Genomic DNA, 24150 nt, shown 5'->3' with positions numbered 1-24150 from the left:
AAAAACTATAAACTAAATTATAAGCTTATAAATAATCTAAGAATGAAAACTCAAACCAAAAGGGAAATTATAAAAGTATTTTCAATGAAAATGAAAACATAAAATCTCAACAATGTAATTAAAGTAGCACTTGAAAGGAGAATTAATACTCTAATGCTTCTATTACTAAAGAAGAAAGATTTCATCAATGGCCTCTATTTCCACTTTAAAGTAATAAATGTGATACAAGATCTATAAGATCTGTACTTTGAAAACTATAAGCAATTGCTGCATAATTAATGAGACCTAAATTAGTGTTTCTAAACTATTGCAATATTGATATAATGTAATGGAAGGCTATCCTGACCATTGTAAGATGTTCAGCAACATCCTTGGCCCCTATTCACTAGAAGCCAGTAGCAGCCATAGGCTGTAACAACAACAACAAAAATAAATAAATAAATAAATAGAAAGAAAGAAAACCAAAAACAAACAAAAAGTCTCCAGACATTGCCAAATGTCCCTGGTTATGTAAAATGTCCCCTCGTTTGGGAAAATGAACTTAAACAAGTGAGTATATCTTGTTTAGGGATAAAAAGACTTAATATGTTAAGTTGTCAATTCTATAGACCCATGTATTCCCAATTAATATCCCAGCAGCCTTATTTATAAAAATTGACAAATCACTTTTAAATCTTACAAAATTTGTTTGAAGTACATGGAATAGCCAAAGCAACTTCAAAATGAAACAAAGTTGAAGAACTTATACTACCTGATTTTAAGGTGTTACAAGCCAAGTAATCCAGACAGATTATGGTTAACACAGAGATTTAAAAGAAAAAATAGATTAATGAAGCAGAACAGAGCCCAAATAAAAATGTGCATATCTATACACAGGAAGACATGCAGTCAGTCAGCTGATTTTCAACAAAGTGCAAGAAAACAAGTGGATAATTCAATAAATGGTACTAGAGTGACTGAACATCATGTAAATAATGAGAACGTCAATGTAAATAATGAGAACGTCAATCCATACCTTGTGTCTTATACAAAAACCAAGTCAAAATATATCACAGACTCTAAATGTAAAAGCTACAAAACTCATAAGAGAAAATACAGGATAAAATCTCTGTGATTGATGTTAGGTAGATCTTATTAGATATAACACCTAAATTACAATCCATAAAAAAAATATTCCTCAAAATTAAGATGTTCCGTCTTTCTCCACAAACTAGGTGTTCCCAAATCATGTATGTGTCATGGAACTTGTATCCAGAATGTAAAAAAGAACTCTTCAAAACACAATAATAAAAGAAGCAACCAACAAAAACACGTAAAGCATGTTGACAAACATGTCATCACAGAAGATATACATAGAGAAAATAACACCAGAGGCATTTGGGAAATGTAAATTTAAAATACAGTAAGATACTATCACATACCCACTAGAATGGCTAAAATTAAAAATTTGACCATACAAAATGTTGACAAGGATATGAAGGAATGGAACTCACATACTGCTTGTGGGAATGTAAAATGATATATAATCTCTATTAGAAAATTCTGGAGCAGTATCCTAAAATGGTAACATACCATTTAACCCAACTATTACATACCTAAATAATATCCAAGAAAAATGAAATATATGCCTATACTAAGATTCATATGCAAATGCTCATAGTAAATGTGGTATATCTGTACAAAGGAATACTATTCAGCAATTAGAAAGAATGAATTGCTGATACATAATATATAATGATAAATACCTAAGGCATTATGCTTTACAAATAAAGTTATAAGCAAAAGTATCTACTGTATAGTTCCTTTATATGAAATTCTAAAACAGGTAAAACTAATTAATGTATACTGGCATAAATAGTCCAGTGGTAGCTTGGGTTGGGGCAAGAAAAGGGACAGATGGAGACTGACTGCAAAGACACACGAAGGAACAGGCTTCTGTGATACACATTCAATTATCTTTTACTGCATATAAATCACACCTGAAACTAACATTTTAACAAAACTAATGTTGGATTCATAAGTCATAGGCCTGGATTCTATCTTTGCTAACTTACTTATTTCTGTTCTCCTTAGCCACTCATTTATATTTTCGGCATCTATTTCCTCAAAAATAAACAATGACAATATCAAGTCTAATGAAATACAGGGAAAATACATGCTAAAAAAAATATTAACAGTATTACACAAAAAAGTCATTTTACAACATACTTTTCACATGCTGCTTTCTACTTTTGTTCTTATGATAAATTCTTTCCTGAGCAATCCTGTAATAACAAAGAATTCAGATATAATGACTTGCATCTTAAAAAAGAATAAATCATTTTAAATTAAAATAGTATAACAAAAACAAGAAAAAGAAAATAGTCCTCAAATACAAAACTGTATAACCAAAAATTAATAATTTTTTAAAGTAGTAATTCTAAAATCTCTTTTATAGCTTAACCTAGAAAGTATATACTTTGAGTAGAATTTCTGACCCACATACATTACTCATTTAGTTCTCACACTCTAAAAGGGTAAGGAATAACATATATACACAAATACTTTTATCACAGAAATAAAGATTATTATAACTTCTTTTTTTGGGGGCATTCAAACAACACATTTGAAAACCCAAACTACCACAAACCTGAAAGTCATTACTATTTTTGACAAAGTCTTTGGCAGAGTACCACAATAAATTCTGCAATTCTGATATTTAATCTGGAAATGGCCCTCTGAATTCAGAGTTTCTCAAACCACAGGAACACATGGCAATAATATAGGATTTTGGACTGCTGTTTTTAAAAACAACTTTGGTTGGGTTTTTTGGCTAACTTATTTTATCTCATTTTCATATATCAGAGAAATGAAGTTAAATATAAGGAGGCTGTTTGAATTTAGAGTCCAGTTTTCTACTAAAATACAAGTAAATAAAAGTTACATTATATAGTAAGATACAGAATATCCTGTACCTTCCACATGTTGCTTTATAACATTTATTAAACTAAAATATGACTGAAATACTTATTTGTAATAAAAATAATGGAGAAATGGCCTTGCAACAATAAAAGCAAACCCTCTGAATAATGTTTCTATCTTTCCTGAATATTAACATTCAGAGATTGTTAATTGTCCATCAATAACCATGTTCTCCTTTTTCACACAGTAATGGAAATTTCTGGGCACAGGACATAGCACAAGATCAGATTTCACAGATTCCCTTGCCTCTAGGAGAAGACAGAAGTCATGTGACGAAGTTCTGAACAACAGGATATGTGCATAACAAATGTGTGCAATTTTGGAGTGATGGCAGCAAAGACAAAGCATATGCTCTTTACTTTCTCTATAACTCTGTCCTGATGCTTAAAAGATGAACATAATAGTGAAGCGAAAGCAGCAATCTTATACCACGAGATGAAAACTGTTAAATATGATAAAGCAACATAAGCAAAAAGTTCTAGGTCTCTGACATCAAAAAGCTATCATATTAACCAAGTGGTGCCTACTTAGAGTTTTACAGCATAGAAAACAAAACTTCATGCTATTTAATTACTGAAGTTTCATATTTTTTGGTTGTGACATCACATATACACAAAAACTTATCTGTGTTTATGTATAATATTTTATAAATTTTTATAAAACTAGAGTATATTTTTATAAAACTAAAGTATATTTCAGGACTTACAGTGAATTTAAGAAATCACCTTAAATAAAACTTTAGAGATGAGGAAACAAGAATCATCAGCAACTTCAAGTTAAATGATTAGTTCAAGGTTATTCTAGCCATCACTATTCTTGTAAAAAATAATCAAGTTGTTTTTTATAACTCATAAATGGAATTTTTTTCCTGAAGAAACAAAGCAAAAGGAAAAAAAGGAAGAAAAAATAATATTAAAATGAGTTGTTAGAATGATAATAATCTATTTCAAAATCAGTATGAACCATGAAAGGAGAGGTAAAACAGTGACATAAAGTATAGGAATGCTTCTTGAGTGATAGACAGTGCTTGTGGTTAAGAAATGAGGAGCTGGGGCTGGGGATATGGCTCAAGCCGTAGCGCGCTCGCCTGGTATGCGTGTGGCGCTGGGTTCGATCCTCAGCACCACATACAATTAAAGATGTTGTGTCCACCAAAAATTAAAAAGTAAACATTAAAAACTCACTCTCTCTCTCTCTAAAAAAAAAAAAAAAAAAAGAAAGAAAAGAAATGAGGACCTGGGCTGGAGTTGTGGCACATGAAGCACTTGGTTCGATCCTCAGTACCACATAAAAATAAAATAAAGGTACTGGTACTGTGTCCACCTACAACAAAATAGATGTTAAAGAGAAAAGAAAATGTTGAAAAGAAAATAAAAGAGAGGGACTGGGATTGTGGCTCAGTGGTAGGGCGCTTGCCTAGCATGTGCAAGGCCCTAGGTTGGATCCTCAGCACCACATGAAAATAAATAAATAAACAAATAAATAAATAAAAGGTATAGGTGTCCAACTACAACTAAAAAATAAATATTAAAAGAAATGAGGATCTTCAAAAGCTGGCACACTAGAGTTCACTTTGGCTAGAACCTACTGTCAACAGAAAAACACTATACTCGAACAAGAAGGGTTACACTGGTTCATACTCTTCAGAGAAAAGGAATTAGTGTCTAGCTGGTCATTCAACACATATTCCAATAGTAACTAAGCTTAAATTAAAATGTTATCTATCTTAAAAAGACAATTAGAGTTTAATATGTTGGTGCACACCTATAATCCCAGGTCTTGGGAGGCTGACGCAGGAGGATCACAAGTGCCAAACCAGTCTCAGCTAAGTTGCTAAGTGAGGCTCTCAGAGTCTGTGTTGGTGAGACTCTGTCTCAAAAAAAATAAAATAAAATAAAATAAAAAGGGCTGGGGATTTGGATCAGTGATTAAGCTCCACTGGGTTCAATCCTTGTACAAAAAAAAAAAAAGTCAAACATAAATGAAAGTTGGGGAATTATAAACTCAAAAACAATCTCATGAAAACTGTGAACTGTGGACCTATTCCTGCTAAAAATTACTGTATATAAACACTGACAAAAAATTATACATTCAAAATATTTCCCTCACATTGAAAATCTTAACACTCAGACAAAACACAAGTTAGCATTTCCCAAAGATCAGTATTTTTTAATTAAAAAATTAGTGGTCACTCCCTTTAGGGGGAAAAGGGGGAAATTTTGATATAAATATAAATTCCAAACAAATCTTAATTTAGTCGCACATTAAAAATGTTCAAATTGTGCAGTGATCTCCAACACATAATTTGATACATAAACTTCTTGAATTGATGGCATTAAATGCCTAAAATCTCTTTTTCCTTTCTTCTAAGTTTAGGCTTTTTGGCAACAATCATATGCCTGTGTCATCAAGGAAAGAATTCCAAACTCCTTTTCAATTTTTAGGTCATCCAAACATAGTTAGCCTTAAAAAGTGTTCATCCATGTTTCCAATTGTTAGCAGATTTTTACCCACAGATAAATTTAGAAGATATTGTCACTGAAATCAGTTTGCCTAAATACTAGAAGATTCCCATGGTAGTTTGCCAAATAAAATTGTGATTTTTTTTTTTCTGAAAGCTGGATCTACAAGACTTACTGCAGCAGTTTTATATCATTTAAATATCCAAAAATAGCTCAGAAGTAAGCCAAACCATGAATAAACTCCTTGTCAAACTATTCTGAGAGTAGCCTTTTTTTCTCATAAACAAATAAATAAATGAATAAACAAGGGGACAGCCTTCTAAACTGCAATATGCTGCTTTAAGACATTTTCTTTTGAGAATCAATACAATTCTACATTACTGTGAGTCTTTTATGCTTTTTTCATTTCTTAATGAAACCTGTCAAAATGATAGTAGTTTAAGGGCTTGGCTTTGATAAAGTTGATTAGTTTCATGATGCTAAGTAACAAGTCAACTGTAAAAGATTTAAGTCATGAGGACTTGGAAGTTTTTCTTCACCAAAGCAGAAAAAACAGATGAATTGCTATTACTTGTATTGGCAAGTATTCCAACCGTCCCCACTGGACCAAGCTCCCCTTTCACTATGTCAAAAACACCCAAAGCCTTCCAACTCTCAAACAGGTATATCAGTAAATATGAATCTGTTATTCATCAGTGTATACAAACGACATAAAAAAACAAAAACTGGGTGCACAAAATAATGCCAACTGTTATATACAAATGCTTAATGAATGGAATGAATGTTATTACTCCCTATTTTATAATGATTCACTTCAAAATATTAAGAGAATTAGTTAGTAGTTCTATAGTGTTTAATATCATCTGACTGAAATTGTACTACAGGAAAGAATATAAGATAGCAAAATTTTGGTAACCAGTTGAAATCTTTTTACTTTTCCTACTTAAATTATCATCTAATCTGGTGGGAAGATAGAAAAGAACAACTAGATAGCAAATTTTGACTCCTCTAGCAGTTCAAAATCAAAGCAGTGAGAGAACAACTTATTAGAGAGGTAATTGCCAGATGAAATGGTCTATGGAACAATACTGAACAGTCAAGAGATTTAGGCAAACTCAGAAATTCTGGTTACTGAAAGAGAAAACAGGTAGAAATTTCTCAATCCCAACCAGGATCAGGTTGGAGGGATAACAGAGAAAGAAGGTGAGGCAAAGGTGACATGCTTACTTCAGCAACAAAGGTAGGAAAAAAAAAAAAAAAGAAAGAAAGGCCAAGTTAAGCCAGGACAGGAGCTGCTAAGTCACTTACAAGTATACAACCTATCTCAAACTCTAGTGAAAACTGTGACTGCCAGCCATCTTGTAGAGATCACATCTAAGCCTCTCTCCCTAGGAGGAATTAAATCTATACAACTACATCCAAACTTCAGACAGCAGGAAAAATGTCCTAGGAAAAGCCTTTGAAACAGGGTACCCCAGTAATCTGTACAGAGATTACTGCTATCTGAAGGTTGTCAAGCCCTCCTCCCCTCACAAGGGGAATAGGCTAGAGTAAAACAGAGAACAAGTCACTCTCAGGGAGTGCCTAACTGTTGGCCACAGCAGTGTGATCCCCAATAGCTGGATATATTACCACTACTAACTTGCAGTGCTGTCCTCCACAGAGGTGCCCACACATGTACCCCCAACATATGCCAGACATCACTGAGCACACACAGTCATGAATCCACTAGAGAACATGCTCAGGCATTAGTAAGAAGCCACAGGATCTATAGTAGCTGAGGGCATAGGTCCTTGTGCCCCAGCAGTGCCATCTGCCCTTCGGGCTACTTGCTCCACAGACCCCACCACTACCAACCACCTGTATACACAGGCCCACCAACAGTGTGCCCTGGCAGCAAGCAGAAATCTGATGATCCACAGCAGCCAACAGAAGCCAAGCCCCAGGGCTCCATGACCACAGAGGGTCCACAGACATTGGCCACAAAGATGCCAGCTGCACATGTGGGCACACCAACAATGAGCTCCATTGGTGGCAGAAGCCACAGAATTTGCAACAAGCAGGGCAGAGGCCCCTGGCCCGAGCATTACTGTGTTCCATAGGACCCCCAGGTTAGGGCCCTACAGTCTGTTGCTGCTGCCAAACGAAGGCACTTATGTGTTTCTTCTAATCCACCACAAAGCTATTAGATACCCAGATATACCAATGAACAGAAGAAGCTTCCTAGATTTGATTCAGAGGCAGAATGGTGAAGATTACTTCCTCTATACGCAGAGAGCACAGAAGTAAATCCAAGGAGGTGTGGGCATTTACTAAACTTTCCAATGCCTGACTAAATCCAAATCAGGAAGGTTCAATAAGAACTGGCTCCATCTCAAATAGCTCAGCATAGAATAAAATAAATCTCTCTAATTTCAGTTTTTTAAGCTTTATTTTATTTATATTTATGTGGTGCTAAGGATAGAACCCAGTGCCTCACATGTGCTAGGCAAGCACTCTATCACTGAGCCATACCCAGACCCTAATTTCAGTTTTGATTTTTACAGATTTTTATCTTGCAAATTGATTTGACATTTTTTCTCTTATCACTTGACAATGCAATCGTTAATTTAATTTTATGTATTCATTTTAATGCTTTAAAGCATTAATTAGAATTATTCTTTCTTCTCTTTACCCATGTTTATATTCTCCTCTCCTGTCTCTTTTTCTTCTTGCAGTATATGCTCCTGCCTCTATCACCCCCATTTTATGTTTCGTTTTCTTTGATTTTTCCTTCTCATGCCCAATATACTTTAATAGTTAATTACACTTTTTTGAATACCTAATTTCTCAGTCTATTCTAGAACACCATTTTCAATTTCCATTTTGATAGTGGAATTGTGGAGAATATTTTCAGTACATTCTTAAGCTTTATTAGTATATGACTTTATTTGGAAGTGATTAGCTACTGGTGATTATTATCTCCTCTCAAAGCTGTGCTTGAGTACTGAACACACCAGTGGATTCACGCCAAGTGGAAGTATTGACACTTAGTTGTATACTCCCTCAGGAACTTAGTAAAGAAAAGGCAGATTACTAGAAAGTTTCTTGCAGAATAGTAGAAGAGGTAATCATCCTGGTAGATGAAAAAAATTCACCAGAACAGGTAATATAAGAAAAAAGGAATAAGACATCCCCAAAAGTGAACAATACTCCAATAAATGATGCCAGAGATACCAAAATGAAGGAAATGCCAATAAAAAATACAAAAGATGATTATTAAAATAATTAATGAATTAAAGAAGATGGAAGAAATCAACTAAAGTAGAAAATTCAGAATATAAAAGAGTATTTCAATAAAAAAGTAAAGATTCTGAATAAAGAACCGAATGGAAATCGTGGAGAAATTCAGCTGAAAATCACACCAACAGAATTATATTCTGTGGAAGACAGAATTTCAGCCAGTGAAAACAGGTATATAACTTTGAAAATTCAATAGCAATAAAGAATATAATCAACTATGATCAGAATATATAAGAAATGTGAGACAGCATCAAGAGTCAGCATCTACGAATCACTACAAAGAGGAATCTGATATAGAAGCTAAGGGCATGCATAAATTTATCAGAGAAATAATTTTAGAAATTTTCCCTAACTTTGGAATGAGATGGACATCTGGATACAGGACATATTCAGAACCCCAAATAGACAAGATCAAACTCCCCGGCATAATATAATTAAAATACCTAACACAGAGAACAAGGATAGAATTTTACAGATACCAAAATGAAAACATCAGGTGACATTTAGAGAAAGGCCAATTAGAATTACTTTGAATTTTTAAGAAAAGATTCTAAGTCAGGAGGAATTATAACTCAGTATTCTCAGTCCTCAAAAAAATTAATTGCCAACCAAAATTGCTATATCCAGCAAAGCTGTCCTTCAGAATTCAAACAGAATTAAAAATCTTCCAAGATGCCAGAACAAAGAGAATACTTCAAGAAATACTACATAGGGGCTGGAGGTGTGGCTCAAGCGGTAGCACCCTCGCCTGGCATGCATGCGGCCCGGGTTCGATCCTCAGCACCACATACAAAGATGTTGTGTCTATCGAAAACTGAAAAATAAATATTAAAAAAAATTCTCCCTCTCTCTTTCTCTCTCTCTCTTTAAAAAAAAAAAAGAAATACTACATAGAGAAGAAATTAAAAACAAACTTCAGAGGGTCCCAAATGAATGAATCTCAACAGAAGAGTAGCTGAGCAGATGAGAATTAGGCTCAAAATAAACATTAGAAGCAAATTTAAATAGTAACAAATTTAAACAGCAGGAAATAATAAACAACACGCTATCATAACACTGGATGTAAATGGCCTTACCTCTCCAATTAAAAGACATAGACTGTCCAATTGGTTTACAACACAAGACCCAATTATATGTTGCTTGCATGAAACATACTTCACAAAGATGTTCACAAGTGGAAAAAAAATGAAAAGTAGTATATCATTCAAATGGAGCATGAAAACAAGCAAAAGTATCACTTTCATATTCAACAAAGCCAACTTAAAGCCAAAACAAATCAGAAAAGACAAAGCTGATTTCATAATGGTTAAAATGAAAAATCAAACAAGAAACTATAACAATAGCAAATATTTATGCCCAAAACATCCATGCATCTAATTACATAAAATAAGTATTGCTCTACATACTAACATTGATCCCAATATAATACTATATGATTTCAGCATCCTTCTCACCAATAGATGGGTAATCCAGACAAAATCAGTAAAGAACTTTACAGCTGAAAAATACTATAAACCAGATGTACTTAACACATATGTACAATATTTCATCTGATGACATCTGAATACACTTTCTTCTCAGCTGCCCTGAAACTTTTTCCAACATAGGCCATAGGATAAATCACAAAGCAAGATTTAGCAAATACAAAAGGGTCTATATAATTCCTTGCATCTTTGTTGAGAGCCACAGCCGAAGGGGCCCCAGCAAACTTTCAGACTGCCAACTGATGATTGGCTCACAGCGGCCCCAGCAACTTCTAGCTGATTGGCTCCTCTGCAGTGATGCTCATTGGGCTGTTTCCCTGCCCTTTCAGAATACGGAGCTGCTCATTAGGAGACTTTTTTTGGCTCCGCCCACACGACCCAGCCAATCGGCCTCAAGAGCAGGAGGAGTGGGGGAGGTTGAGAGGCTTGTGGGAAGCCGGTGGTGGCAGTTGGGCTCTGAAGGTTTTTCCTGAGAAGCTGTTTTGTTTGGCGTGTGGGGTTCTAAAAATAAAGTTCCTTTCTTTTGACAAGTGGCTCCTAAATTGTGCCCAGCCAGACTGCAGCACATCTTATCAAGATAACAATGAAATAAAATTAAAACCAACAGGAAAAAAACAATAGAAACTACATAATACATGGAGTTTAAGCAATATACTTTTGATGATAAATGGGCCATAGAAGAAATTTTAAAATTTTTAGAATCTAACAAGGATAGAAATACAACATGCCAAAAAAAATCTCTGGGATATTATAAAAGTAATTCTAAGAGGAAAGATTATAGCTATGAGTACCTACATAAAAAAAAAAAAAAATGGAAAGATCCCAAATAAACTAACCATGTGTCTCAAGATCCATTATAAATTAGAAAAAATAATTCCAAACCCTTAGAAGGAAGAAAACAATTAATATCAGGGCTGAGGTTATTGAAAAAATTTAAAAAACAATACAAAGGATCAATGTAAGAGTTGGTTCTTTCAAAGAATAAACAACCTTGATTAAAAAAAAAAAAAAAAAAAAAAACTTTTGCTAAATTAACCAAAAGAAAGAGAAGAGTCAAATTAATAAAGTAAGAGATTTAAAAAAGGAAATATCATCACAAATATCACTGAAAAAAAAGGATAATTAGGTGCTATTTAAAAAAAACATATTGGCAAACTGGAAAAATTAGGAAAAAATGGTAAAATTTCTAGATAGAAAAAAACCTACCTAAATTGAACCAAATTATATAGGAAACTTAAACAGATCAACAAGCAGCAATGAGACTAAAGCAAAAAGTCTTCCTAAAAAGAAAAGTTCAGGACCAGATGGATTCACAACTGGTTCTACAAGACCTTTAAAGCAGAACTAAGGACAATGTTCTTCAAATTACTCCATGAAACAGAAAGGTAGGTGAGGACACTTCCAAAACCCATTGAAACCAATATCATCCTGATACCAAAACCAAATAAGGCAATGTCAAGGAAAGAAAAGAGCAGATAATTATCCTTATTAATGAACATAGATACAAAATCTATAATAAAATTTTCAGAAATTATATTCACTAATGCATTAAGAAGATGATAAATAATGATGGGTTGCTTCCATTTTAGGGATGCAAGATAGTTCAACACAAGATAGTTCAACTGTTAATACAAAATCAACAGTTATACTATTATCAGACTTAGAAATTCTAAAATAAAAATAACTTTCAGCTTAAATATTCCAAAGTTTCCATACTTTGCAGACAAGAACATCTGTTCTTCATCCTCCTCAGTTCCTATACCAATTCAGATCAACATGGTGATTTATTTATTAAATGTTCTTCACATACTATCTTTATATTTTACCTAAACTAATTAGAGATTGAGTTGTTTGACAATTTTAAATTATTTATCAATGATATATGAGATCTATAGTATAAAAAAGATAAGGAAATCTCTACTACACTAACTTTAGTTATTAAAATTTTGAGACAAATTTAGTTTAAAAAATTTAAAAACCTCTTTAACCCACAGTGATTAAAGATAGTAATCAGCTGAAAATATTGGAAAAAAACAAAATTATAATTATGAAATATGTTTTAATAGATATGAAATAATATGGAGTGACTGGCTTCAGTTATTTCTACCTTTTTAGTTTTATAATTGCTTAATATAATTATAATACTTAACATTTTTAAAGCATTAACTAATACATTTTCCAATAATAACTTTTCATAATTCATTAATACAGTTCAATGACTTTAACTTTAAAGCATTCTTCCAATTTGGAAACCAAGTACTTTCAAAGCTATTACTTCTGAGGTGTTCTGGGAATAATATAAGAGTTTCTTGAACCTTAAGCATAATTCCTCAATAAGAGCTATGACATCTTACAATTATAAAGTTATGGAAAGTTGTACTTACTGAAACATCTTTCAGGTTTTTCTCAAAATAGAAATGACAAGATTCTTTAGAAAAATCAAACTTGTATGTATTCATTGGTCCTGGTCCTAACACCAATGCTTTTCTTAGTTCATCCACATATTTTTCTCTTTCCATTGCCATGTCATCAGCTTCTTGGGAAATTGCCAATTCAGAAACTATGGAAAACATTAATGAGTTTAAAAGGAATATTTCTAAACATGAAAAATATTTGCTTATCTGTTACTACCATTTTATCACATATACCTGAAGTTTAACAAAAAGTAAAATTAATCCCCATATCACACATTTCTAAGTCAAATTACACCTTTTAATGGAACTAGTGATTTTTGAAAACTGCATTGGTTTAGTCTCAAATTTCATCTGAAAATCTTGAGATGGCTGGAATAATTTCTCAGTCCTTAGATAAAATATATCATTGTAAATTACCATGGAAACTACCATTTTGTGAACCTGCTCTTCAGTCATAGCCAGATAAAATCATTTCCTGTTATGATTAATATGCTTAGTATTTTCCAATATCTTTCTTCTTTGACTCAAAGATTCAATGGTCTATAGTCTATTTATCACTCACATAGGCACAATCAAATTAAGTAAAAGTTAAGTTCATTCTTTTCATCTTGTGTGCTAACAAAAGAAAACATGGATGAAGGAATATGATAAGAATTGGGAAAGGAACTCAAATTCATTGAGTACCTCACCTATGAAACACAGTATACAATAGATCTGATTTCCAATATCCTTATCTATCTATACATTTTCTTGATTTATCCCTATATATCCTCTTTGTCTTTGTATAGTCTTTATTTCTTTTTCATAATATACTATTCTTACTCTACCTTTCTGATACAGTTTGGATATGGTCCAAAGGGTCCAGGGGTTCCCCAAGGGTTTATGAACTGAGAATTTGGTCGTCAGTGTGGCTATATGAGAGGTTGTTGAAATTTTAAGAGATGGATCATAGGTCCTTAGGTCATTCAGAGTGCTGCCCTGGGAAGGAATTAAAATAATTCTAATGGCATCCTGAGTCAGTTCTTTCGAGAGTGAATAGTTGTAAGAATGAGTCTGAATTACTCTCTGGCTTTCAGTTTCAAGATGTAATTAATCTCTTAGGGGCTGGGATTATAGCTCAGTGGTAGAGTGCTTGCCTACCATGTCTGAGACACTAGGTTCAATTCTCCATACCACATATAAATAAATAAATGAAGGTGCTTCGACAACTAAAAATATTTTTTAAAAAGTGATGTAATCTCTTTCTCCTGCATATGCTCTGTTTTGATGCTGCCCACCAGTAGGCCAGCACTAAAGACTAAACCAATGGGATTGCCTCTAAAATTATGAACTAAATAATCCTCTTTTCTTCAAGGATAGCCTGCCTCAGATATTTCCTGACAGTAACACAAAACAAACTAATACACCTTTAAAATATTTAAATGTTTTAAACATAATTCACATCTTTTTCAAAGTGGTCTTTATGTTTGTGTTCTGGGACATTAATCCTGTTTCTCTTATCTACTGATACCCTTTTGTTCTGCTTTTTTTTTCCCCTTCCTGCCTTATGATATTCAAACATGGATTTCCCTAGCCAGAGTGGCAAACACTCCACACAAAAGTGGTCTTAAATGAAGGTTGATGGTTTCTTGGAGTCCTTAGAGGTTTCACCAGTTAGACATCAATCTTGTAAGTTAACTTCATTTTTAAAATGTATTTATTTTTATTTGTTATACATGGCAGCACAATGCATTTCAATTCATAGTACACATACAGAGTACAATTTTTCATGTCTCTGGTTGTATTAAAAGTAGAGTCACACCATTCTTGTTTTCATACATGTACTTAGGGTAATGATGTCCATCTCATTGCACCATCTTTCCTACCCCATGTCCCCCCACTCTTCCCCTCCCTTCCTTTGCCTCACCTAAAGTTCCTCCATTACTCCCATGCTCCTCCGACCCCCATTATGGATCAGCATCCACATATCAGGGAAAACATTTGGAACAGACTAACTCTAGATAGGGCAGAGGGGTGGGAGAGGAAGGGAGAGAGCATGGGGTTAGCAATGAAGGTCGAATGTGATGGAAATCATTATCCAAAGTACATGTATGAAGACATGAATTGTTGTGAATATACTTTGTATACAACCAGAGATGTGAAAAATGTGTGCTCTATATGTGTAATATGAATTGTAATGCATTCTGCTATTATATATAAATAAAAGAATAAAAAAGCCAGCTCTGAAGTAAACAGGTTTTTTTCTAGCCAGTTTTCTATATTTAAGATATTCTTTTACTCTTTCAATCAAAATAGATCAGCATTAACCCATTGCCATGGTTTTTAGCAATGTTTTACCTCTTCATCCAAAAACAAGAACCGTCACACACTTTCACTAGCATATATAGTTAACCTGATGTATCTTATTCCACTTCTACACTGTAACAACCAACTACTGATTTCACTTTCACAGAAATGTATAGCTTAAATAGATACCATAATGAGTATTGCAAATATTATCTTGAAATTTCTTTATTTTACAGTAATCCTTATATTAACATTTCTTATTATCATAAAAGATGAATGAAAAAACAGTGAATGTAAATTCAGTTTGACTAAATAAAACAGAATTTGTAACATTCAAGAAAGAAACAGAATTTCACAATGTATTTTAATTGTAAAAATGATAAAATAATTATCAATATTACATGCTTAGTTTGTCCCTAAAATTTAAACAGAAATGAATAAGGAAAGGCATAAAATATGAAATAAATTTTAGAGAAATATTTCAAAATTTAGAAGATAGAAATAGTATGTAAAATAAAAAAAATATTTTAAGTAAAATATCACAACATAACTTAGAAATGACTTCATAATCATAGAAAGTTTTAAAAAATGTTTTAATAAAATACTTTAGAAGATTATTTAAACTTTGGTAATTTAGTAAAACAATTATAAATATTTTGACTTTATACCTGCCATGTTCCAAATACAATTTGAAGGTTATAAACATTTTTAAAAGATTATCAAAAAAGATTTAAAAAATTAAAAGTATATTTTATAAAATAGTCAAAATTCTACATATAGTTTTCACCCCTGTATTATAAAGTTTTAGGCTATGGTTCTGTTTTGTTCCAAATATAGTACATGTTCATTGGAAAATATTTCAAACTATATAAGTGGATGAAGTAGAAAGAAAACTCCATGGCCACAATCCAACACAAACTCTTGATCTGGCCAACCTGCTTCCTCTGCCTCTCAATATTTCCCTGGGGTCCCAAGAGGAGATACATGTCAAAAGTACTATTCACATCTTGTATTAAGAGATCATTTCAAAATTTTAACAAAGTCTAAGTACTAAGATTCAAATGATAATCAGAATTAGTTGGGTATATGCTAATTTATTTAATAACAATTATAGAAAATGGCAATGTTACAAATCTGCATATAAAATGGTCACTACAAGTAAAAGTAATCAGTTTTACCCATATCTATTGAAGAAACTACAATTTGAAGAGAGGATGGAATAATAACACATTATTTAAATTTTACATTTTAAAAATTTGCTTTTAATATTACCTGTCCCAGTCCATGCTGACTGACCATCAGTAAGTGTAATAACAAAACCAGATCCTAGTGTTTTCTCCCAAGACACTTGTAGAAAATGAATTATATTGGCTTCAGAGGCAAGACAGATTTTGCTTACTTTTCTCTCCATTTCTGGTTACCTGTTATGAAAGATAAAATGAGTATTTTACAAGAAACTTTATTTATCAAATGGCTATGTTTTCTATCCAAATCCCCAAGCTATATAAATTCTAAGGAAATAAGTAAAACAAAAACAAAAAAATATATGAGAGTCAACCAAAAACTCAATAAATCATACTTTTGTTCAATATCAAATCAAGGCTTTTACAAATGAGAAAAACAGAGGCCCACAAATGGCAAAAGATTAGTCCAAGTAATGGAGCTAAATAAAAATTACCATCTCTATTTTTAAAGAAAGTTGCTTTAGCATAAGCCAGTAGAACAAAAATACTATGTCAAGAGTACATGGGAGTTAATTTGTAATAGTTTCTTAAAGTTTGTTATATTATGTGTTAATTATATTTATTGATCTGATTTATTTATATTTATTTGAGCTATTAAGGAAGTTAACTAACATGTTACCTTGTTAACCATTCAAGTGGGATAATGCTATTGAACCTCACAGTGATGGAAAATTGCAAATAAGTGTTTTTATTGTATGTGTTCTAACTACAGTAGCTCTATCATATTAAAAATATTACTTATAGCATAAAAAATTACCATCTCAACAATATGAAATGTAGAATTCATCTTTGGAGAGTGTCACTCACAAGAACTTGTGTGAAACACCTGGGAGTAATCTTAACAACTGGAATGTAACCATAATTAGTAAGGAGGAAGTCTGTCTGGAGGAATGAAAAAAGAAGGGTAAGAATAAATAATAGGAAAAGAAAATCTCAAAACCTAACAGTTGCCCTTTCTAAATTGTGCCCATGGTCAGTTACACACTTTTCCCTGAGACAAGAGCACCTTATAATAGAAACATTTGGATGGGTTATAGCAAACTATCACAGCTTAAGACTAATAAAAAAGTTTTCATTTTATTAATTTTTTTATTTAGGTGTAACTACAGACAGTACTTGTGTTGAGGTGGGTCAAAATGGCTATAATTGGGCTCTCTTGCTAAGGCTTCCAGCAAGCTAAGTTATGTTTTCAGTATGTGACCAAGGCCACGATTGGGTGTTATGGCCAGTAGTAGCCTACGCCATAAGTTGGCAATGCTATGGTTAGTGTGTAGTCAGGGTCAGAAACACTCTGATTCCATGTATGCACTGGAGGTCATGATAATTAGGTTGTGAATATGTGCCCACTTTTTTAACCTGTTTGGCAGTGTGCCTTCTTTGTTTGGCCTGTGTATAAAAAAAGCCTATGGAAAAGGCTGGGGCTGAAGGAAACAACTGGAGCAAAATGTAACTGGATAGGGGCTAAATCTGAAGCTGAAGGCTGTTGCCACCTCTGAATAAAGTGTCTACTATCCTAACTGCATCTTGCATCTTCTTCCACTTGCAGGGATCTCAAATCTGTTTCCTGAGTTTGAGCCCCCCACTCAATAATACGTATCAACAATACAAATTGATGAATTTTACAACTGAACAAATGTAAGCAAGGCAATACTCATATCAAGAAGCAGAATTCATTCTCACACTCTCTCCCTTCTCATCACTACTTCCCCAAATAACTCCTATACCTTAACAGATTAGAATTTTAAATGTTTTTGTATTTTATGTAAATATAATTTTACAGCATTTTCTATTTTGTGCCTAGCTTCTTTTGCTCAATATAATGTTTGAGAGATTCACCCATTTTGTTTCTTAGAGTTGTATATCATTCTCAGGGATGTGTAATCTTCCATTATGAATATAGCAAAATTATTGATCCGATATCCAGTGATAGACATTTGGTAGTTTACAGTATTACAGTTTACAGTATTATAGAGTATTACAAATAGTACTGCCATGAACATTCTGGCAAATATCTATGCATTTTTATTTAGGATATACGTATGTTGGAATACTGGGTCAGAGGAGCTGCGTCTGTTGGGATTGGGTACTACACAAGCAACAATTTTTGAAAAAGGTTGTTCCAATTTATAATCAATATATGAGAATTCTGGTTGGTTCAAATCCTGCATTTCAGCCTTTCTGGTAGGTATATAGTAGTATTACATAGATTTTAATTCATATTTCCTTAATGAATAATGAATACTGACCCCTTTTCATATATTTATTAGACATTTAAATATACTGGTTTATGGAGTATCTGTTCAATCTTGCCATGTTTCTGATTCATTTTTCTCTTTGTTACTATTGTTATTAATCTGTCTTTTAAATATTTTAGTTTGATTGCTCTTCATTTTGAATATTTTGAATGAATCATTTTATAGACACATGCTTTGTATCTTCTTTCACTTGGAGTTATTCTCATAGTGGTTGTTTATAAATGAAAAGAAGCTCTTAATTTTAATATAGTACATGTTCATCCTTTTTTTTACCCAAGGCCACTGAGCTATATCCCCCAATTTTTTATTTTGTTACTTTATTTTGAGGACAAGGTTTTACTAAATTGCCCAGTTTGACACTTCACAAAGTAAGGCTAAAGGGCACAAGGAATCCAGATAAAATCCCAACATGAAAGAAAAAAATATAAAATTAATAGTATAAGACCCCTTCAAATTGATAAATTAGCAATCATCCTAACTTCTACTTAAAGTTTACTTAGAAAACAATTTATTCTTCCCAAAGAAAAATGAATTGAAAACTAACACTTATAGACCCCTCAATTAAGCAGGTAAAATATTTAAATAATTAAATTTGTATTCCTGGCATCATAATCAATTAATTTCAAAATATTTATTTTAAATATTTCATTCAAAACCTTTTCCTGGGGCTGGAGATATAGCTCAGTTGGCAGAGTGCTGGCCTCACATGGCCAAGGACCTAGGTTCAATCCCAAGCATCATACACACACACACAAACACACAAAAAAAACTTTTTCCTACAATGAAGTCCTCTTTGCCCAGATGTGCTTATATTACTTTTAGGTAAATAATTCAATACACTTAACATTCAGTAAATTACTCACATGCTCTAATCCTTTAATAACTGGAAAATGTGTTACTGTTTTCAATGCGAATCACTGAAAATCACATATAGTTAGAGACAATTTTAATGGGCTCAAAACCCTTAATTGTTTTCAGGCACAAAGGTTACAGAGAATACTATGGAGCCCCCACCCCTTTTTTTTTTTTTTTTTGCCTCTACAGTATTTATATGCAAACACACAGACACATGCAGATGCCCACACACTTACATGAATCCTTTCTTTTCAAACATGCCTCAAGTACCAGGGTTATGTTAGCATTAACTTTGTGAAAGCAAAATACAGCACTTTAAATTATTTTTATTTTTTATTTTTTTTATTTTTTAGTTAAACATGGACACAATATCTTTATTTTGTTTATTTATTTATTGTTCATGTGGGGCTGAGGATCAAACCCAGTGCCTCACATGTGTGAGGCAAGCACTCTGCCACTGAGCCACAACCCCAGCCCTAAATTATTTTTAAATAGTGATTCGTTTCATTACTATTTTTTAACCAAATTTGGAACAATGATAAATTTCTAATTATAGCAAAATTCATTTAAAATTTAATATTACAGATGCCTGTCAGTCACTCATGCTACTTTCACAGTAATATAAAGGGTTTTCATTTCAATAATGTTAAAAAGATAACTGGGGAATAGATTAGTTTCAAAAATATCTCCAAATTATTCACGTTTCAAATGTTTTCCAGTTTTCTGATTTATTCTAGGTACTCACCACAAAATTAAAATTTTGATTTTAAAGCATCTATTATTTCAGTATACTTATATTTGAAATTTTGATGCTAATTATAAACTGAATTTAAGTACTTCAAATATTAATAGCTTACATGTGATAACTCAGTATCCGCAGTATTTTATGCCTCAGTAGTCCCAGAAATTTTTCTTTAAATGAATTAAGTCTTAATTTTCTAAAAATGTAATTATTATCATATTATTAATTATGTTACATATTATACATAATATATATTTATATATACATAATATATATTATATATATATATATATCTTAAGATTCAGTAAGAGCAAATCAACCATCTCTTTGCTCTCACCATCCCTGTAAATATCAATAGGCATAATTTTTTGCCCTGAGATTACTTAAAAGAAAGGAGATGGAATCCTCTTCAGAAGGACCCACTGATTAGGGCTATTGAGAAAGTCCATGTTTTGTTCTCTAAGGCCACTAAAGGTCAGGATAGTATCAGTACCCCTCCCAGTCAGAGCCAAGGATCTAAGACAAGCCTGCAGGTGGAAAGTTTGGGCCCCACCCCAATTTGTACATCAGTAGCTTTATTGAGAGCTCAGAACAGTTGAGAATTGAGAAGCTTATCTTTAGTACTTTGTGTCTTTGATACTTGGCCTCTCTCAGAAGAGAACTAAGTTGTTGGCTGGTATGCAACTGATGTGATCTACGGTCTGAACAAATACCATTCACAGTTGCTTCTGAATAAACAAGACACTTTTTAAATTAGTTTACAAAGAATTTTGTATGCCCTTTTAGATGCTGATAAGGAACAGTACAGAAGCCAACTCTTAGGTCACCTCAAGTTAGTTACAACACTATATCATTGATAATACCATTTTGAACTTGAACTTCTTTTATTTTCCTTTAGAGTTAGTTATGGCTTCTTTTCAAGCTACTTGGGCTGCAGGTGTTCAAACTCCTGCAGCTCTGCCAAAGACTTGTACTTACAGATCAGAAAGAGATAAATGCATGTTTCTAATGAAGCAATTAACTTAAGTGCCCCTTGTTGAGAAGAGTAGGATGATACCAAAAGTGAGTTCAGAATAAAAATTAGCACACAGCACAAACTGTTAATAGTCTGTAATTAGAATCTTGGTTACATTTTTCTGTATGACTTTATTTATTTATTTATTTTTGTAAAGAGAGAGATAAAAAGAAAATGTAATTGCAAGACCAAAATATGGTCACAGTGTTTTCAAAAATCCTATTAGTATTATAAAATTGAAAAGCAGAAATATATATATATATATGATTGTTAGATAAAAGGAAAGAAAAGTTGATGCAACAATCACAATAGTATTTGCTTTTGAAAAGACAACCATCACATATTATTAAAAAACAAAACCAAATGCAAAGAAAAAGACTATTATCTGTTTAGTGTTTTTTAAAGTACTACAATCATTTTTACCTTTTTTGTCAGAATTTCCACACTGAATTTTTTAACTTAATTATTTATTCCAAGCATTTCAATTATTAATAGCAAGAGTCTACTAAAGAGTAAGTTAAGATTTTAAAAAAACTACAAATTCAGTTTACCTTATTTCCAAAGCAACAAAACAAACAAAACAAACTGCTTATTTCCAAAGCAACAAAAAAATCAAGCAACCCTTGCATAGAAAAATACTTTCAAATTAAATTTTCTAAACTTTAAAGGTAAACATTTTATAGTATTATTAAATATCTTTCTAAAAATACCAGGATTGATTTCATGCTAATAACTTCAAAATGAAAGTTAGGTAACCAGCCACTTTTCCAGGTTTACTTGGAATTTTCCCTGTTTTATAACCGAAAGTTCCATGTTCTAGAAAATCAAAACAGTTGATCATTCCAGGGAGTAAAATACAGTTAACAACTGTTAGCACAATTTTGTTCAAAAACTTGAACTATACTGCTGATATTCAAGAAAGACATTAATCTGATGCTTCAAGAATAAAACATTAGAACTATAAATCTAAAAAATAAAGCATCTTTGCCATGGGCAGTCTATTTTCAATTACCTCTAATGACTATAGAATGCCAAAGGTTGCCATTACTAATATCATATTACTAATCATTTCCTCTATCTCTCAGTAACACCATTAATAATCATTAGTTTCAGTAATTTATTTAAATTTTACTCCCTCTGCTTTCTTTTCTTTTCTTTTACTCTGTAAGTGTTAAGCAATAAAATGACCTAATGCTTTAATGAATTTCCTCCACTGAATTGAAGATCTGGATGAAAAATGCCCTTAACATTGGACCTGAAGTTCCAAGACTATGACTTCCTTCAGATTCATCAAAAGGCCACTCTCGATTACAAGTAATATCAACAAAAGAGAGAGAGTACTTCTCATTTTAGAAATTTTCTAGACTATCACAGAAATACTTCAGTTTTGTGAGAGAAAGAAACTTAACAGAACTAAACAGGATTATGAAATACAGAATTAACTAAACAACAGTCTTTTTTCAATAATAACTTTGTAATTATGATTTCTTAAGCTTCACCTCTCTAATGCTTTAATTTCAGAAGAAATTAGACATCATGAAATACCATCAGCTAAGCACATTTTAGTCTTTCTCCTACTTGAAAAATGTGTTACTGAGAACTGAAATGTAACTAAAAGTACTTGTATGGAAAAGGAACAAGACTTGCACTGTATGTTTTCCTCCCATTCACAAACCCAACATTTACTGACAACCATACTCATTTATCTGCCTACTTATAAATGGAAAACAAGAGGCTGAATGACAAGACTGGGGTGCAAGACAATGTGAGTTAATCTGGGGATAGGGCTGATCCTATAACATATCCTCAATTGTCAATACTATCTAATTCAATACACAAATATACTTAGGAATCATATGAAATTGCCAATGCTTAAATTTTTTTAACAAAAACAGCAGTTGCATATTATTTGAATAACATTAAGAGTTATAAACAGCATATAAGTAGTTATCCTACTTGGATGAGTAATTACATATTTATTTCCAAGGCTGCAATTTCTAAGTCATTTTCAACCACATATTCCCAAACATATTTCAGACAACTAGCAGGAGGAAGAATCAAAATATAAGGAAAAAATATATTTTGAGTTCCCTAGGGTGATGCAGTCTCAAACTGAACTGAAACTTTGTACCTAAAATTGAAATCAAGACCTCTTATCTTTAGCAAAAGTGCAAGTTCTAATACCTCCAAAGACCATATAAATCATAAGCATTCATTGCATGAGGGGTGGAGAGTAAGGTAGCCTGGACAACTATCAGATCTTATAACAATCATAGCTACTATAAAACAAATTGTTGGCATGGCAAAGTATTGGCCGTTTGCTGGTCTTTCATTCTAATTATGCAAGAAATTGATAAATTTCTATATTTTATGCAGAAGTCACCTGGCTTAATACATGTTGCTTTATATGTTTTTTTTTTAAAAAAAAAAAAAAAAACACTGTTATGTTCACTATAATAAATTTGGCCTTTGTCCCTGGTTCCTGACACAGAATTCTAAAATCCTTGAAATTTCCTGATTGATAGAAATGACTTTTTGTTCTTCATGAATCCCTTTGAACCCACCTGAGTTTATTAAGTGACTTACAGTTGGTTCCCTGAAAAGCCTCAGAGGAGTTGGTCACACCAGGAAGACAAAAATGATTAGAGAGCTGCAACTTTCAGCCCTCCTCCACCCTTACCCCATTCCCATTCCCAACTCTGGTATTGGATATTGAACAAGGAGATCTGAAGAGTTGCCGACTGATAAATTTATCAGGATGTTAGGAGGATACAGTACCTCTTCGCCCCCACATCTAAAACATTGCCCTATGCATCTCTTCCATCTGGCTTTCCTCCACTGATACTAATCAATAAAGATATACATATATAGTGTGAGTGTGTGCATGTGTGTGTGTGTGTGTGTGTGTGTGTGTGTGTGTTTGAGCTTTGTGAGCCATTTAAACAAATTACCAGACCTGAAGAGGAGGTTCATGAAATCTATAAACAGTTTGGTCAGAAGTACAGGTTCCCTAGGACTTGTAATTGGCATCTGAAGTGAGGACAGTCTTATGGGCCTAACTCCATTAACCTGAGGGATCTGATACCAATAGTAGAGGGACAATCAATACTGATTTTTTGGACATCCACTTTGTATTGGAGAATCACAGAA

General features: G+C 32.6%; 1 protein-coding gene across 2 annotated transcripts in view; it reads right to left on the bottom strand.

Moving 5' to 3' along the window:
* The window catches only part of Xrcc4 (X-ray repair cross complementing 4), a 248776-nt gene that overhangs the window by 208784 nt on the left and 15842 nt on the right, over positions 1–24150 (bottom strand). For both annotated transcript variants that reach the window (XM_077796138.1, XM_026394550.2), the window contains exons 2-3: positions 16162–16310; positions 12574–12749 (exon numbers count right to left, since the gene is read on the bottom strand). In XM_077796138.1, coding sequence (XP_077652264.1) covers positions 12574–12749; positions 16162–16300 — 315 coding nt within the window. In that variant the 5' untranslated portion in view covers positions 16301–16310. The remainder of the gene's footprint in view (positions 1–12573; positions 12750–16161; positions 16311–24150) is intronic.

The sequence above is a fragment of the Urocitellus parryii genome, chromosome 1, assembly GCF_045843805.1.
Source record: "Urocitellus parryii isolate mUroPar1 chromosome 1, mUroPar1.hap1, whole genome shotgun sequence".
Lineage (NCBI taxonomy): Eukaryota > Metazoa > Chordata > Mammalia > Rodentia > Sciuridae > Urocitellus > Urocitellus parryii.
The sequence above is the reverse complement of the archived record's forward strand: the minus strand, read 5'-3'. Positions and strand labels throughout refer to the sequence as shown.